The 17,564-nt window shown below is 36.5% G+C and overlaps 3 protein-coding genes and 1 long non-coding RNA gene across 7 annotated transcripts in view; 2 read left to right on the top strand and 2 right to left on the bottom strand.

Annotated features, from left to right (window-relative positions):
• The first annotated feature begins 864 nt into the window (after window positions 1–864).
• LOC149702566 (uncharacterized) lies at window positions 865–3,008 on the top strand. 2 transcript variants are annotated; one of them, XR_016381763.1, is made up of 2 exons: window positions 865–1,998; window positions 2,315–3,008. It is a non-coding gene; the product is annotated as an uncharacterized LOC149702566 (long non-coding RNA). The 2 variants fall into 2 exon arrangements; XR_016381762.1 differs by having other exon boundaries at window positions 865–2,191.
• LOC149702565 (uncharacterized) lies at window positions 2,759–7,923 on the bottom strand. Its single transcript, XM_089866421.1, has 8 exons — window positions 7,269–7,923; window positions 6,121–7,167; window positions 5,881–6,053; window positions 4,743–5,806; window positions 4,497–4,679; window positions 4,276–4,419; window positions 3,639–4,108; window positions 2,759–3,421 (listed from the first exon to the last, which is right to left on the bottom strand). The coding sequence occupies exons 1-8, from the start codon at window positions 7,410–7,412 to the stop codon at window positions 3,308–3,310; spliced, it is 3,339 nt and encodes a 1,112-aa protein (XP_089722547.1). The 5' UTR covers window positions 7,413–7,923; the 3' UTR covers window positions 2,759–3,307.
• A 140-nt stretch (window positions 7,924–8,063) lies between these two features.
• On the top strand, window positions 8,064–14,020 carry LOC149702564 (solute carrier family 35 member F5). 2 transcript variants are annotated; one of them, XM_089866431.1, is made up of 12 exons: window positions 8,064–8,206; window positions 9,090–9,193; window positions 9,287–9,604; window positions 9,665–9,826; window positions 9,926–10,012; window positions 10,321–10,408; window positions 10,475–10,662; window positions 10,745–10,914; window positions 10,995–11,330; window positions 12,539–12,629; window positions 12,737–12,894; window positions 13,134–14,020. In XM_089866431.1, exons 3-12 carry the CDS (start codon window positions 9,509–9,511, stop codon window positions 13,195–13,197), a joined length of 1,440 nt encoding a protein of 479 aa, XP_089722557.1. In that variant the 5' UTR covers window positions 8,064–8,206; window positions 9,090–9,193; window positions 9,287–9,508; the 3' UTR covers window positions 13,198–14,020. The 2 variants fall into 2 exon arrangements, with proteins under 2 accessions (XP_089722557.1, XP_089722558.1); XM_089866432.1 differs by lacking the exon at window positions 9,090–9,193.
• Window positions 14,021–15,209: 1,189 nt separating this feature from the next.
• Window positions 15,210–17,564, bottom strand: part of RhoGEF64C (Rho guanine nucleotide exchange factor at 64C) — a 52,469-nt gene continuing 50,114 nt past the window's right edge. For both annotated transcript variants that reach the window (XM_089866418.1, XM_089866419.1), the window contains exons 13-14: window positions 17,290–17,391; window positions 15,210–16,575 (exon numbers count right to left, since the gene is read on the bottom strand). In XM_089866418.1, the coding sequence (XP_089722544.1) occupies window positions 16,447–16,575; window positions 17,290–17,391 (231 nt within the window). In that variant the 3' untranslated portion in view covers window positions 15,210–16,446. The remainder of the gene's footprint in view (window positions 16,576–17,289; window positions 17,392–17,564) is intronic.

Below are 17,564 nucleotides of genomic sequence, written 5' to 3'. Positions count from 1 at the left end.
AGTATAATACACGCAGAGAGGGGTGAAAACTTTCGTAGGTAGAAAAGTAATAAAACAAAAATTACAAAAGCTAAGCACGAAATATCAATTTCCAGTTCATAAGCGCGGGGTTACGACCTCCTCTCGCCCCCTCCCTCACCTTCTGACTCTTCCTGTTATAACCCAACATACCCGAAACAGCTATAGCGTAATCATAGGCGGGCGGGGTACTTTTTATATATACAGAGGATAAATTAAACGATACACGGTTACCATGGAAACAACCACTGAATTCTTTTAGACCAAATCCTAACAATACAATCTTGAATATATATATTTGTTTTTATTTAAACAAGGTGTGAATATACATTTATATATAGCTTTGAACTTCGTTTATTAGGACCCTAATTAGCATAACCTAACGTTGACAGGGTTGCCATGAAATTTTCAGATATAGTTTCCCTGATTTTTCCAGGTTTTTCCCTTAATTATTTTACGATTTTCCCTATAGTGTCGCTTTTGGGCCCAATTGTCATTATTCTAAATATAAACAATTGCTTATAAATGTATTTCGGTGTCTGGTCAAACGTGTTCTAGCTAAAACGGCCCGTTTAAAACGTCACCAAGCTGGATTGTTGAACCACAGATATTTTAGTCATCCACTTTAACCAAATTCCCTAACTTTGTTCAAATTCTTAAAATTCCCTGACTTCCCATTTTGAAATTCCCTGACTTTTCCAGGTCTTCTCTGACCTATGGTAACCCTAATTGACCATGGTTTAAAATAGGAATGAATCTTAAGGAAGGGGGTCAAGAAAGGGTTTGACCAAGTGGCGTTGCTTGATCACTTTCTTATATTGCGTGATTAAGTCCACGGCATAATGAGGGAAAAACGGCGTTCAATTCTTAGTATTTCATAGCTGCAGTAATTAAAGGCTTAAAATTATCTAGGGAGCATACGCCCTTTTTTTATTATAATAAACCATGTACGTCACGAAATACGACGTTCAAACGCCGCATAATTATAATTTCTCAATATATTTTCTACCTTAGGAAACTTCCGCTAATGGTCTTAATGAAGTTAAGTTCGTGCAATCGTGTTATAATTGTAATCTAAATTTATATAACGAATGAATTAATTTCAATAAATGTATTTGAAGCGATGCGACAGTAGCAATTTTGGGGCCGTAGGTCAAAGGTTATACAAAGATAACACTCCTAATACTGTTTATCATATATGACTAAACCGATTTCGATATATTTTTTAAGTTATCGAAGAGATTTCAAAATCAAATGTTTGCGAGATGTCAAAGTTCAATTTCAAAAATTCGATATGTGCTCTTAGATATTTAAGGTTAAAGGTCACCCCATATACAATTCCTTATCTATTTTTAACTGATTCCAACTACAGATTGAAGAAAACAACCAGTTACAATTTCCGTAAAACGGTGTTGACGACGAAAATTTTAAATTGGTCAAAAGAAAGCTGAAGCTGTTTATAGACTTCTAGATATAAAATCACAACCAATTGCTTTAAAACCCCCATAGGAAAAATACCACCGATTTTGTTTATTATTGAGAGGATAAGTATAGGAATCTTTGTTAGAAGCTTTCGGAATATGGGAACGTTTTATGTCCGTCCATATTACAGAGAGGAGAACTGGGGCTATTTTGTACAGAAAAGTCAATAGCGAGCCTTGCTGCCTGCCTCCAATGATCAAATCTTTGGAAAAATGCGGAGATCGACCCATGGGAGGAGTATCTCGAGGGTGGGGCTTAGAAAAGAGATCGCAGGGTGTATTTGGGGGGTTACATTGCTTCGAAGGGGCCACACCCCCTCCTACAACTTGAATAATGACCTTTTTAGGGCTATTTTCTCTTTGGCTACGTACAGTACGAGTTAAACCCTAAACCAGGTCTTCTTGGGCTTTTCTCCCTTGGCCGTTTTGGGGGATCAGTAAAAAAAAGGGACTCCAAGCAAAAGGAAAACTAAATCCGAACTACACCCTGGCTATTTCGGTACCAAATGCTTTTATTCACCTATTTTTATGCTAAATTACCATTCAACCCATAATGCATTCCGATTCTACAGAAATCACGCGATGGTAGGGGATTACTCTGTTAGAAAAACCTTTGAGATACAAACACCACAGTATGCATCAAGGTCATTCTAAAATTAATTTGAGGAATCGTGTTTAAAGTTAGGCGAAAGGTTGGAAGTAAATGAGATATATTTCTATAAGCTCGCTTAGTCGCATGAATTACTTCCTTTTAGGCCCTATATGTTTTTGAAAACGAATTCTCTACATTACAACAGTTTGCTTACTTTGCGCAGGTGCAAATTGACGACTGAGCTGGCAAACTTTTGATGTGCCAGTTCAACTTCTTATCATATTACACAAGACCTCAGGAGAAACTTTGAAGCCTCATACTTATTGATCTTATGTTTTCACTTAGCACGCTAAGAGGGGAGAAGACCGTTGACTCTCTCCATGGTAAGTGGTACGTTACCGAAGAAAGAGAAGAGTATGACGTCGCCATACGTAGGAATGTAATTACTCTATAGTTAAGGATTTTGAAACCATTGACTTGACGTAGAGCCCGTCACTAAATGAACTTTGCGCGGAACTATGGCGTTATGTCTTCATGAAAATGTTCATAAGCCAACTTGAACTCCTCACGTGATTTGAAAAAACTCCACTACCAACACAAACGCAGCGTAACAACACCGTTGTACCACACGTATATGGTTGTACTTCAAAAATAAAGACGAATACCATTGGTTTAACACAACTTTTATGAGAGCCAGCGCATCCAAAGTTACAAGCCTACTAAATAATTACCTTCTTTAATAGGCTAAAGAAGAATAAAGTGTTTAGTTCTCTAATCAGTAATTTACTGACAGATTCCAGATATTATAGATTTATATAATAATATAAAAAAAAGAAAAGAAAAACAAAAACATTTCATCATATTTGTGAAATAAAATCAAATATAATACACAATTTTGTTGTAGTTTTTTTTAAAAATTATAGCTCTTTTTAATAAGGCTAATTATTCATTATACCATTAGTCTAGACTAATATATATTTTTCTTCGGGGGGAAAGGAGGGGGAAGGAAGGAGAAACGGGGGGGGGAGCGTTAGTAATTAATTCCTTTGTACAAAAATCATTATTAAAGGTTAAACACCACAAATTGTGGGAAAAGGGTACGGGTACGGCAGTAGTAGTAGTAGTTTTATTTTCACTTTGTTAAAAACATTCAAAAAATAAAAAACAAAACAACCACGAGTAGTTATGTCACATCACAACGAAGTGAGTTAATTAATTAAGTTTCGACAGGCATTTTATTAGAAGAGGGTGTTGGTGGTGGTCGTATTCGTGTACCGTCAGCAGCGATGGCCGATTCCTCCTTTGCCGCAGTTATCCTGCCACTTTGATACTTTATACGATAAAACACGCAACCGTTTGCAAGATTTTAGTATAAAACGAAAAATTTACAATTTTTTGAAGCAAAATCATTGCGGTATCCCTTTAATTTGCCAATTGGAAACGTTTTGCCTCTCGATACCAAATTGGGCCATGATTAAAAATCGCAATGCATTTCGCCACAAAGTTCTGTACGTTGGTTGAAATCGGTAATTTTAAAAATCATTTACCGAGCCTCTTATACTCGACTGTCCATCCTGTGTAGGATCAACGATGGGTATAGCCGCTTTGGCCCGTCTTTGAGGGTTCATTCTGACGGGTAGTAGCTGTTGGCTTTGGGTGTTATAGTAAGTGACGCCACCTCGATAAACTTCCTGAGGTTGAGAGACGAGTACGGCGGCGGCAGCAGCGGGGCCCATGGGCCCAGCGGGGGTTACAATGGGTGGCGAACTGGTCGGTGGTGGACCATTATATTGTTGATAAGGGTATTGATGCATTCCCGAGGGAGGTCCCATCATGGTGGGCGGGGGATGAGGATTGGGACCCGGTAAGTAATTAATTATGGCCGCCGCCGCCGCCGGGTTCGTTTGGGGACCTTGTTGCAAATAAGGAGGCGTCAAGGCCACGGGTTGGGCCGTTGGAGGGGGATACATTTGGGGTGGTGGTGGTGGTGGTGCGTTACTTAAGGAAGGTCGCATAGCTGAAAATTAGTAACGAAAACGTGGTTGGTTCACATTTCTTTTTGTTTTTTAAGTAAGTAATTAAACTTTGCGTAGGGAGGGAGGGGAAAAAAAGCATGCGAGAATATTTGGAAAATATATGGGTAGAGTACGAACGATAATAAAATCTGTTTAACATCCTAATTACCGAAAGAAGGTTCTTGATATGGTGTATTGTAAGTCGGATACATTGGCGAACCCGTAATCATTGGATTAACCGCATTATTGTGATTAACGGGTGGATTATTCGAACCGGACATTCTGTCGGGATAAACTGGAGCTGCTTTGTAATCTAAATGAAATAAGAATGGTTCCTTCGATGCAACCGACTTTCGCCCCCCCCCCCCAAAAAAATTTTCTTATACTTACTGTTAGGCTTTTCGTAATATTGTTGATTTTGGCTATGGCTATGTCTAGGTGGCGGTTGATTTTGTCTAAAATTACCGCTGGACTGTGGTGGATTTCCATCGGGAGCCCTACTTTGTCTTAATGACGAGTATCTTTTTGGCCTATTCTCGGCGTGACTCTTCAAATTGTGCGGCATAATTACTTCTGCAATGAAATTAATCAACCTCAGATTATCGCAGTCGGAACAACATTATGAAAATTTCGTACCATCCATTTTAGGAGGAGGAATCTCGTTCATAATTTGATTAATTTCCTCTTCCCTGGACTTTGGCCTTGCTGGGACATCATCCATAAACTGATTCCTCTGATGATGATAATTAGGCCTATAAGGTCTCTCACTACGATTCTTATCAACAGTGTAACCCCGTCCATTTGGTCTTTGGTTATAATTGTCACCCTTTCCTTTGACCGCGTTGTTGAAGTTATCCCGACCTCGACCTCTTCCCCTTCCTGGTGGTCTTTGAGGACCTCGATCAAAATTCCTCGGAGGTGGCTGATGTTCCATTCTTTCCTCCTCTCTCATCGTGTTCGGTTTCATTTCGTTCGAATTTCGACGGTTATTATTGTATCGCGAGTTTTCAAAAGTAAGAGTTCGGACGCCTTGAGCTTTATCCATCTCTTCCTTCTCAACTGACGGTGATTTGAGTGTTTGTTGTTGTTGTTGTTGCGCTGGTGGGAACGGGGCTTTAGTTCCGCGGAAATTCATGATATTACTATCTTTGGTTCGATCTTTTTCCGTTTCCGTACTTTTAATTGGGTTATTGGTAACGGACATAAGGGGTGGGAAATCTTTATCCAATATGGAAGCGGGAGGTTCGTTATTGTTTTTCTTATTATCGGCGTAATCCTGATGAGGAGTTCCACCATCAAAGTGTTCCTCTCCGTCATCATCCTCGCTGGCATTATCCGTCCCCCGTCTACGATTATTCACCCTTCCTTTACCCCTGCGAGCCCCTCTTTCATTCTTTCTCCCGCGTCTAGCTGGTTGCCTGAAACTGCCCTTACGTCCGTCACTCTCGGATTCCTGTCCAGATTCGCTGCCACCCTTGTGATACGCGTCCTCGTCTTTCCAGTTACGCGTGTATTTGTTGGGGCCTCGACCATATCTCCTTCTCCTCCTAGCGCGAGGTGCGCAGTCTTCAGTTCGAATGTCATAACCATAGCTGTTCAGCAATTCATCGCGAGACTTGGGTGCTTGTTCGTCTTGGTTAAACATATCGTGATTCCATCGACCATCTTCTTGCCATAGTTTTTTCTTTTTTAGCTCTTGCCTAAACAATGAAATAAACATTCAAGTACTCCTACCCCCCAAGCCCCAAGACGGCGGAGATAAGAAATAACTCACTTTTCAGTTTCAACTACTTCAGGTTCCTTCTCTTCCTCAACTTGTTCTTGATCAGACATAAGTCTGTCATCGTGTTCGTAGAAGGCCCCTTTTTTGGGGATATACTGAGGATTTCTTCTATCCTCGTCATCATCTAAGACTTTTTCTTTATTTGGAGTTGGAGATACACTCTCCTGTGACAAAAACCCCCCAAAATCTAATGAGTATCTTGTCTTTTCTTAACTCATTAGACGTCTTTACCTCTCCATCCCCTTGTTCTCGTTCACCCTCTACATATTCCTCCCCATCATCCTCATCATCTAGCGTTTCTTCCTCTTCATCGTACTCTCCATCTTCCTGGATGTAATTCTTCTCATTGGGAGAGTTAATGTCCCTATTAACACTTCCATAGTCGACTATAGGCTCAGTTCCGTATTCAATCGTTACGTGTTTATCAAAATCTACATCTTCGTCATCTAATAGAACGTTCTCATCATCGTGGAATTCTTCTCCTAATTCAGCTTGTTCTTCCATGCCCCCTTCATGTCCTTCTTCGTCAAGTAAATCACCTTGAACTTCCCCTGAATTATCCAGAAACTCTCCTAAACTTTCACCATCGACTAATTTATCTTTACTAAGATTTGAAACGTCATTCTTTTGTTCCGGGTTTGTTGTGAGGTTAGAAATTTGTTTAGCAAGTTCGTTAACTTTTTCGTTAGTAACATTTGCGCTTTCTTCTTGGCTAGGTTTCAACTCTGTTGGTTTTTTTTCAACCTCAACCAATTTATCTTCCTTAATAGACAGTTTTTCTAATGCTAACTTGTCCTCAACCCTTTCGTTTTTTACAACATCGGACAGAGCAATTAGTTTTTCGGTAGAAAGTGGCTCATTTATTAATGCATCATTAGATTTAGAATTCATTTTAGAATCTATTTCATTAGCAACCGTATTTTCTGGACTATTTTGTTGTTTTTCAACCTTTACAGTATTTTCTGCGTTATTTTGATGTTCCTCAACCTTTACAGTACTGTCTGCATTATTTTGCTGCTGTTTCTCAGCAATTATATTATTTTCTGCGTTATTTTGTTGCGTCTCACTCTCAACCTTTACAGTAGTATTTTGCGTTTCAGAGTCATTATTATTTTTAGGCACAACTTCCGGGGAAGGGGAACTTGGTTTATTTAAATCTAATTTTGACTGTGATGCTTCGCTATCTTTATCAACTTTACTATCATTCTCATTTAAATCCTCCTCCTCAGCACTTTCATATTCCGATTCAGGCCCACCGTGCTTTTCAATTTCATGCTCCTATAAATTGTATTAACGATATACTTACGAAAGAATCGGCTAACAAGTGAATAAGTTTCACAGTCTGAGAGAGACCGTCTGACATTAACAATAACACTTACCGGAGATTTAGGAACATCAGGCGTAGTAGATTTGTCACTACCTTTCTCTAAATTATCTTTACCCGAAACCAATTCATCCTCAATTTTGGTGGTAGGTTTTTCAGTTTCTTTCTCAGAGTCTATACTCTTTTCAGGTTCGGCCATTGAATTTGGTTATTAAAAAAAAAACGCGTTTATAACTCTATACTATACTTCAACAAAAAATAACACGCACCTAGGCCTTGGCCTACTATCGCGAAATGAGGCCGAGATTGTATTATTTTAAACCTATCAGATCGAGCAATCCACTTAATTTTTATGATAAATATTGACCGATAATATTTATTTTAATTTGAAAGGTACTATTAAAGATTAACTACTATTAACCAAAAAGTACCGGAGAGCGACGGACTTAGGACAGCACCGATAAAATGTGCATGTGCAAATTCGCTGCAGGGAGGCGCGCGTGTCGTATCAATGTAAGATTCGGCGGAAAATATAACCGAGGGGTAAAACGAGGAAGATATGTTTACGAACACTATGTTAATTTATCAAAATTGTACCCTGATTTGACTGTAGTCATCAGTAAATATTGAACTTGAGAACATACTTCGCCTTCCCTTATCTAGTTTCATAAGTTAACAAACTATTCCAACCCAAAACAAATAATTCCTATCTTCTCAACACAAACAATACATTCTTTCAAAATCAACAAAGATCGTGATTACTGATAAATATAGCTATCAATTCACACTATCATTTCACCATACACTCCTTAAGGCTTAAACACACACACACACTATTAAAAGTTCGAAAATCTCACTCACCCACGCTGATTTGGCTCTTGATTTAGTCCAGTTTTAATAACAGTTCACTTATTCTTGAATATCCCATCAAATAGTTCAACAATTAGTCTTTCAATTGTTCTTGTTTTCACCATTAACTTCAGTCAAACAAAGGTAAGTCAACGTCGTATCCAGTTGAAAGCAGTTCATTTGGGGTTTTTAATTGTTCTTGAATATCACAACACTTAGTTCACTTATTGTTCTTTTCCACCATTAATTGTTAGGTTAATTATCCACAGCAAAGAGAGTATAGTATACTCTCTTTGTTCACAGGCACTTTAGAGTTCGGTCCCCATTATCAATTTCATCATCGTGGGAGAATATGAACTTTATGAACTCTTAATAGTTTTGGTTCAATCCATTAGCATCTTATATTGATACTATGAAATTACCACTTTTATCTTAATACTGTCATCCCTAGTTCGAAATACTAATCCGAAAATAGTTAATTACGTTTAATTAATGTTCAACTAGTCACAAAACGTCCGAACAAAGACACCTCGTTACGATCGGATGACACCACCAGGAAAATGGCGGCCCGGACTATGACGTAAACTAGGGATTTGGCGGGACAACGGTGATTCACTGAGGGTGGGAGGTCAGAGGCCAGGCAGGGGGCGGGGAAAGAGAGACGAAAGGCGCGTAAAAGTTTTCCAAAATGAAATTGAATTGTTTTACACGGTTTTCAATTGGATACTAACATTCTACCAACACGGAGCAATATTTAAGGAGATTTTAACCAAATTATGGGATTTTTAATGCAACTTCAGTTCCCACTCCATTGAAATTACTCCACACTGAAAATGCCAATGGAAAAGGGAATTAGTCAAAGTCTTTTTGGTTTTCCGATGTCTTAAACAAAATCTATATTTAAAATATAATAAATGATAAAATGTCTTAACATATAGGCCTATTATTAAAATATTATAACGAAAAAAAAATTCAAAGGATTGAAAATTGTAAATGTAAACTATGAATGGTAAACTAATTTAAGCAGACGACAAGAGCCTACTCATACACGAATATCATTGATAGTACGTCATATCACTAGAAGAAGGTAAACACGCAAATGTCTCATACCAATATCGATTAATAATTAAGGTAAATTATACAAAATTATGTATATTAATTGATATTTTCCCCACTTGTAATAAGTCTGGGCTCAAACAGAAATCAAATTTAACTGGTTTTCAGGCGTATTTTATATCAAAACATGCTTGAAAAGGGGCCTATTGCGGAAAAATGAAAGATAGGCGTTTTCTGGAATATTTAAACCAAACACCTTCGCCTATACCGTAAAAATATGATAACGGATTACATTCCTCTCCTCTTCCCGACCAAAATTAACCATAATTCATCAATCACATCACATCACTGTAGTTATTACAATTCAGTATGTAATTTATAATCACTGCTATGTCTACGCTAACGAAGGCTCAAAGATTAGCTATCGGAACATTCATTCTCTTACTCGTTGATCTATTATGGGTGGCCTCTTCTGAATTAACGAAAGTAAGCTACATAATAATTCAAAATTAAACCCAAAATTAACTTAAAATCTATTAATTATAGTACATATTTAAAGATGAAAACTTTGGCAAACCATTTTTTACAACTTATATCAAAACGTCAATGTTTATGGTGTACTTATTCGGATTTCTTTTATGGAAACCGTGGCGCGATCAGTGTTGCAAGCGGTTAAATAGCACAACGAGTAATGGCAGCTTATATTCCGTAAGTTCCTTTAAGTTTAAATATTTTAAAACCTAACTTAATTTAAATTAAATTAAATTAAATTAAATTAACTATAAAATTAAATAAATTACCGAATAGCTGTTAGAGCCCGATTGTACCGATGACATAAATACAGCCCTACATAGTGACGAAGATGGGCGAATAATTAATGGGGAACCTCTTCTGGTATTATTATTTAAATGCATTGAACTTTAACTAAAACGTTTAATTAGCCTTATTCCTGATCAGCGCCACCTACCCATAGCGGCGACTTTGAGAACTACTGTAAGCGGTAAGCCAATCAGATGTCGCTAAAATCTGGTGACGTCACTAACTGGCACTCTCGGGTCTTACCAAAAATGACGTCACCAGATTTTAGCGACATCTGATTGGCTTGCCGCTTACAGTAGTTCTCAAAGTCACCGCTATGGGTAGATGGCGCTGATCAGGAATAAGGCTAATTCTAATTACTATTAAATTAAACTTAAATACAGAGCGAACCAATGTACATTCCAATTAAATTCCATGATGGTGGTGATAAGAGTAGTGGCAATGAATCAGACGATAGTGTCTTAACTAAAGGCAAGGACTTACATTACCTCGCGTGGTAATATTAATTAACTAAGTTAACTAATACTCTTTTTACAGTTAACAGATCCGTTAGGTTTAGTAAACTAACAGAGGTGCGTCACTTATCAGATATGCAAGCTGAAGATGCCTTATTGGCCAGGTTATCATACGCGGCTACAATGAGGGCCCATGAAGTAGCTATGAGAGCCGCGAATAAACTAACAGTTAGACAAGTGGCCAAAGTGGCTTTCATGTTTTCCCTTCTGGTACTAAAATAAGTTACTAAAGAACGCGGGGAAGAATATACTTACTCTCTAACTAATTGTTTCAAATTCTATTGTAATAAAGTGGTTTATCGGAAACTTATCGTATCAAGAGGCATTATTAGACACTGAAGCGGGAATAGTCAACGTTCTCTCATGTTCCAGCGGTCTTTTTACACTTCTATTAGCCGCTTTATTTCCATCAAATAGCAGCGATAAATTCACCCTATCTAAATTATTAGCCGTTATAATAAGGTAGGTTCTCATTATTAATTGCCTAATTAATTTCAATTTCAATCTTTTCCTAATTAATGTAAAAAATAATTTCACTGCAGTTTAGTTGGCGTGGGACTTATAAGTAGTGCCGATGAAGAAAAAGCATTTCACGGTCACACGTTACCAGCAGGGGCGTTATGGACCTTAGTGGGGGCAATATTTTACGCCGCCTATTTGGTTTTTCTACGTCGGCACGTTGATAATGAAGAAAGAATGGATTTGCCAATGTTTTTCGGATTCGTCGGATTGTTTAATCTGTTGCTGATTTGGCCCGGTTTGGCTATTACGCATTTTACAAACGTAGAAACGTTTCAGTGGCCGAGTGGGAGACAGTGGGCCCTTGTACTTATCAATGGTCTTATAGGAACGGTCATTTCGGAACTGTTGTGGCTTTGGTAATGTATTAATTTTATATTTTAAACTACGTAACATAACTAAAAGAACGGCAGCTTTTTCTAAATATAAAAGGAATTAAGTGCCATCCGCCATTGTGTTGTAGTGGCGTCTGCTAGCCTGAACCATTTACCCCCACGGGATTGGTTGAATTCTCATAGGCTGAGAGAGGTAATGGTTAAGGTTGGTTCGGGATAGCATAATATAATATAATAATAAAACGCTTTTATTGAGATATTCTTTTCAAGCTAGTGTAGCCTGATTTACAAAAGAGTCTCGTTTGTTAATTTAATATAGATTATAAATTAAATACCGAAAGTTAAAATATATACAGTGGACTGATACTTTATAAGTTAAGTAATTCTTTAAGAGTTTAAGATTGGAGTGACTTTATGTAGACCATGGCTTCTTTTTTAAATGACTTAAGGTTCGTACAGTTTTTGATCTGTGCAGGTAGTTTGTTCCATATTTTTAGGGAATTTTCTTTTAGACTAATTTTACTAAGCTTTCTGCCAGTTACTCCAGTTTCAGTATAGAAATTACTGGAACAGGAACGGGTATTGTGACTATGTACTGAGGACGGTTTTATAAAGAGTTCAAGGATGTATTCTGGGACCTGCATTGCATTAACTTTATACATAAAGCAAAGTACTGCAAGCTGGTAGGACTGTTCGAGGGTTAGCCAGTTTAATTCTTTCCTAGCTGCAGTAGCAGAGTGGTATTTTGACACTTTACAAGCGAAGCGTGCGCAATGATTGTGTAGTATTTGTAGCTTCTGCAGTGCCTTAGTGCCGGCAGTGCCGTAGAGAAGTAGTCCATATGTTGCAACAGGTTGGATTAGAGTTTTGCACAGTGTATTTGCAGACGCCTCTAAACCAATGGCTGAGAGATGTAAGGGATAAGGTGGGTTCGGGATAGCAGACGCCTCTAAACCAATGGCTGAGAGATGTAAGGGATAAGGTGGGTTCGGGATAGCAGACGCCACTAAACCAATGGAGGATGACGCAATAGTCCTTGATAGTTTTTAAGACTAATTAAATGCTAATTATCATTTGTAATAAGAGATCATTCATTTTAATATTTAATTCCTTTCATATTTAGAAAAGACCGTTCTTTTAATTAAGGTATAATGTTATGTTACTTGAACTTTTCTATTAATTTAAATTAAATTACTAAAAACTAATTATTTTAATTTAATTAATGTTTTCAGGGGCTGTTTTTTAACTTCGTCTCTCATTGCAACTTTAGCCATATCCCTAACAATTCCTTTGACAGTTTTATTTGATATCCTCCTCAAACAAGTTAGTAGTACTTAATTCTGATTAAACTTAATATTAAACCGATTTATTTAAGTCTAAATTAAGTACTTAATTAATAAACCAATTGAAATTACTTACTTGACTTTTAGGTGGAATATCCTCACATGTTCTTCATAGGCAGCTTACCAATGTTAGCTTCATTCTTTGCCGTAACTATTTTAGCTCATTATGATAACTGGGATCCCATCTTGGATATTTTGAGAAAACTTTGCGCCTCGTGTTGCTGGAAAAGGCAAAGATCTCTAAGGTAAGCTTTCATTTAAAATTAATTTCCCCTTAACGCTAATTAATTAAATTAATTTCCCCTTAACGCTAATTAATTAAATTAATTTCCCCTTAACGCTAATTAATTAAATTAATTTCCCCTTAACGCGAATTAATTAAATTAATAAAATTAATTTCCCCTTAACGCTAATTAATTAATTAATTAATTAATTTAATTATAATCTAAATTAATTAATAATTAATAATTTCACTTCCCCAAAGGTTACAAGAAGCCGATAACGAACAGACTGAATCATTAATAGGTGTTAACAGCGAATATACGTGAAATAAAATCGTTTAAACCAAAGTTTAATTAAATTAAATTAAATTAATTAGGTCTAATTAAATTAAATATTCTGCCTAATTAATATTAAATAAATCGCGAAAATAAATTTAAAAAAAAAAAACAAAATTAATTGCATTTAGTTTAAAAACGGCTAAAATTATCAATTGTGACTAAACGAATTTTATAATTATAATTAAACTTAAATAATAATTAACTTTTTAATTAGCAGCTCAGGTGGTTTGATACCTTAATTAACGCGAGATAAAAGAGTGACTTGACAATTTTTGCTATTTTATTTTTAGAATATTATAAATTTAAATAAAAACTATGAAGACTAAATTAATGAACAATTAATTAATTAATTGGGATTTAAATTAAATTAATTGAAATCAAGTTTTCTTTTGTAAATAATATAGAATAATTTATGGAGGACAAAAAACAAACTACAACTCTTGTATAGAAACAAATTTTATGGCTGTTATAAGTGTGTGATGAATGTATGTGATGAAAAAATTAACTCTTAAAAGATTAATTAATTAATTAACATAAAATTAATACATACTTTCGTTTAGGAGGAATTCCGATCCGATGTCCCTAACCCTAAATATAAATATTTCTAAGCCTAAGTTTTACTTTGCCGCCAACCAATGTATAGCTACAAAAACAAATACAAATTACGTGTGATTACTGATTATACCGAATAATAATTAAACATATAACGCGTGAAAACTATTTTTGAAGATTTAAAACTAACTAAAATTAACTAATCAGGTCCCGGGATGACTGATGTAAAAAAAATAAAATGCTTTTTTAAAAATAACAACCTGACTTCACTGAACTCTTCCTTCCTTTCTACTTAAATGAAATTTCAGCGCGCAGTACGCAGTTGGTTTTATAGTGTACTACCACGAAGCTAGGGGGGAAAAACTGTGACGTCAATATTGGGTCCCGAATTTGTATTGCCCAAGCTGACGACGTCTCGCGACTGCCAATATGGTCGCCTGAAAATAAGGTAAGAGATAAGAGCATGTGACGTCTTTACAAAGTTCGTGGTAGCACTCTATAGGTACGAATCTACGGCGGAGGGTTACACGGGTGTCTAATAAATCACCCCACCGACTGGCGACTGGGCCAACAACTTAAATGGGCCTGCAAAAATCACCAAATATTTGTTAAGTTTTTGGTCCTAATAATCTCATGGGCGACCATGGCGACACTCTGTCCCCTTGGTACTAAATAATTATTTTCAGCGCCTTTTTAGAACTACCAGGTAATACTGTCTTACTCTTACCTTGGGGTTGGGGTAACCCCCGAAATTCTCACGTTGTATCTGAGAATATGAACACGTGACAAGACCATAAAGAGTTTTGGTGGGAAAACCAATTCGTTCTATTCAAGGCAAGGGACTAACCACTCCCGGTCCCGGATTACACCTGACACAAAATACATGTGATAAATTTGGCAATGTCAAGTGGTTGAACTGACGTGTTTTGTTTAGAGTGAACGCCCCCTCAATTGAAGGTTATGGAGATTATAGTATAGAGATGTCCACTGGACGCTAAGGGTTGGGAAGTTTTCACTCCCCCCTCCGAAAGGCTTGATGGAGACGTTTTTCTTCAGTGGAACAATAGTTAAAAACACCCTACTACGTCATACTGGAGCCCTGTCGCTCTGTGGAATTTTTTAGAGCAAGATAGAGTAATTCTAGGGCAGTTTTTGGGTTTCTACTTTCTAGGTGAATGTTGTTCGCAGTGGCGACGAAAAGTAGCCCGGAGTGCACTTAAAGTGCTCTAGTGTAGTCAGTGCAAGTCCCTATATAAGTACTTACAAGTCCAGCTTAGAGGGAGAGACTCCCAAGTTGCCCTTGAACCGTATTTTATATTTAGCAAAAACCTGAGATTTTTTTTTCTTTGACATTATGGGAGGGTCAGGTTGATTCTTATCAAGAAGGGATTACTGGCCCTATAGGAAATACGGCGCCAGTAGCTTCTGACGGTGCATTACAAACAATATTGGTTTAAAATATTTGGGTTTTCTTTATTATTAGAGTGTCAACAATTCATATGGGGGCCCGTCAAAAATATTGAACAGAAACATTTACGTATTTTCTTCACGAGATAATCCGTGTTTTCTGTCAGTGTGTGTATGTGTGTGGGGAAGTGTTTCTTTTTAAACAATTATACATATTTTGTTAGAGACACAAAAAAAGGAATTGCTAATAAACATTCACAAGGACATATTTACTCAAACAGACTAGTGGTTTCTTTTGTAAAACTAACTTTTCTTTTTCTTTTAAATTATAAAGTTCAGAAACCTGTCGAAATAATTTTTTGTATCTTCACACGCACACGTTATTCAACTAAAAAAAAAATTCATAAAAATTTCCGACACCCTAATTTGTTTTTCGTAAATTATTATTATAAAGTACAATTTTATTTTTTTTTTTCGTTTTTAAATTTTAAATCAGTTTTTTTAGGATATATCGTGCTACATAAATAACTCGTAATTTTGTTATTATTTTACATATTTAACCTAGCCTTATCTTCCCAAGGTGAAAAATAGTGAGAGCTAAGCCTTGGTCTATAATTTCCGGAAGTTTGAAACTTTGAATATAGCTAAGCCTAATTTGATCTATTCTTCAGATAAATTCATTAGTAGCTAAGCCTAACTCGGTCTATATTCTCTACAGAGGAGAGAAAAGAGATTGATAAATCTTGGAAATTAACGTGACAATCTGACAAAACACAAAAAGGGCGGGAAAAACGAAAATTCATCATCGGGATTTAATTTAATATTGGAAAGGGACCGGCCCCGGTTAAATCAAATTATTACTAAGTTTCCTATCAAAGTATTAATTATAATTAGGCTTAGTTAAAAGAAAATAGGGGGATATATGGCTTGTTCGAGTATTTTTGGAAGATTTCTAAGATAACATTATATAGGAAAAATACAATTTTCATCCCAGATTTTTTTTAGAGAAAAAAAAATGGGTTTTTGCTTGTTAAAACCATTTTGGCGCGATATAATTATTATATATGTATGTATACGGTTATTATTTAAGTGTCTGTGTAATCAGATCATGGTTTCGTTTTGTATTACGACGCAAAATGAATCCAAAAAAGAGAAAATTACGCGATAAATGTTCCAGAAAAACAAAAGCTTCGGTTTTTAAATTACGCGGCGCGCGCGCGATATTGACGTCATAAGCGCTGGCGTCACTCGATTGGTTAATTAAAAACTATCAGTTGATCAATGTCTAACCATGCCATTGATCATTATATTAGCCAGGGCGTTTCGTCGTCGCCTCCATCGGCCCAAATCTTTGGCGTGATAGCGTAACTGATGGCACCAGTCTCGACTTTCTTTCGAATCCTCGCACTGCAAGATTCGTGACAAAATGGCGGACCATTTTTTAACATTTACAAAAATTTCTCTCAAATTAGCATTAAATGCCAAGCCATGGATGTTGCAAATGACAACTAGTCTACTGTTAAATCAGTAACTAGGAAACACTCTGTGCGGTGTAAAGGGTTAGGTTGCGAAACCAAACCAAGATGGCGGCTATCTGTCGGGTGGTTGAGTGGGTTTATGCCATAGGGTATGGAAGCCACGGAGCATGCGCTAAAACTACGTAAATATGCCACTAGAAACCGCGTGAACAACATTTTTACACTACCGTCCGTACCCCAGAGGTAGTTCAACCTACTACCAAAATCCAAGCACCAAAAACCTAATTATGCATCCGAAGAAAAACCGTACACCTATAATCAATTCATGCTATAAACTATAATCTAATTTAGTGAGAAGGCAATAATTAATATCTAATAATGCAGTGTTTGAAATTATCTCCCAGCAGCGCAAAAGGGTAGCGTCAAAACACTAGGGCCTCTTTTATAATAAAAAACTTAAAACTGGTTTTTCAGTGGGAAAATTAATTTTTTATAGTAGAATAATAATAAAATAAAAAAGGACAAAGTTTAAAATAAAAAAAGAAAAAAAGACAGATATTCATGCTAGGAATTTTTACGTGAAAATAATGACTAGAGCCATAAAGAAAGTTGGAAAGAAAAAGAGATTCCTTTGTCGGCTTACCTTAAAGACGTAAGCTTCTTTAGTGTGAAACTCTTGAATCTCGAATGAATCTTTCTCGCCTTCCCAACAGCTGATGACGCAGCTTCCCAGGTGTAAGGGGCCCTATCATAAAATAATCATTAAATCATTAATGAGTTTGATGACATTCGAAACGGTATAAGTGATAATGCTCAATTTTAGCGAAGTGTTTGTATCATTTTACAGTCTATAAAGCGTGTCAAAACTATTTTAATCAGAAGGGGATAATAGAAGAAGGATGACACTCTGTATCTTCT

The sequence above is a fragment of the Phalangium opilio genome, unplaced genomic scaffold, assembly GCF_054372755.1.
Source record: "Phalangium opilio isolate 3A_F unplaced genomic scaffold, DU_Popi_V2 ptg000017l_1, whole genome shotgun sequence".
In the NCBI taxonomy this organism is placed as follows: Eukaryota; Metazoa; Arthropoda; class Arachnida; order Opiliones; family Phalangiidae; genus Phalangium; species Phalangium opilio.
The sequence above is the reverse complement of the archived record's forward strand: the minus strand, read 5'-3'. Positions and strand labels throughout refer to the sequence as shown.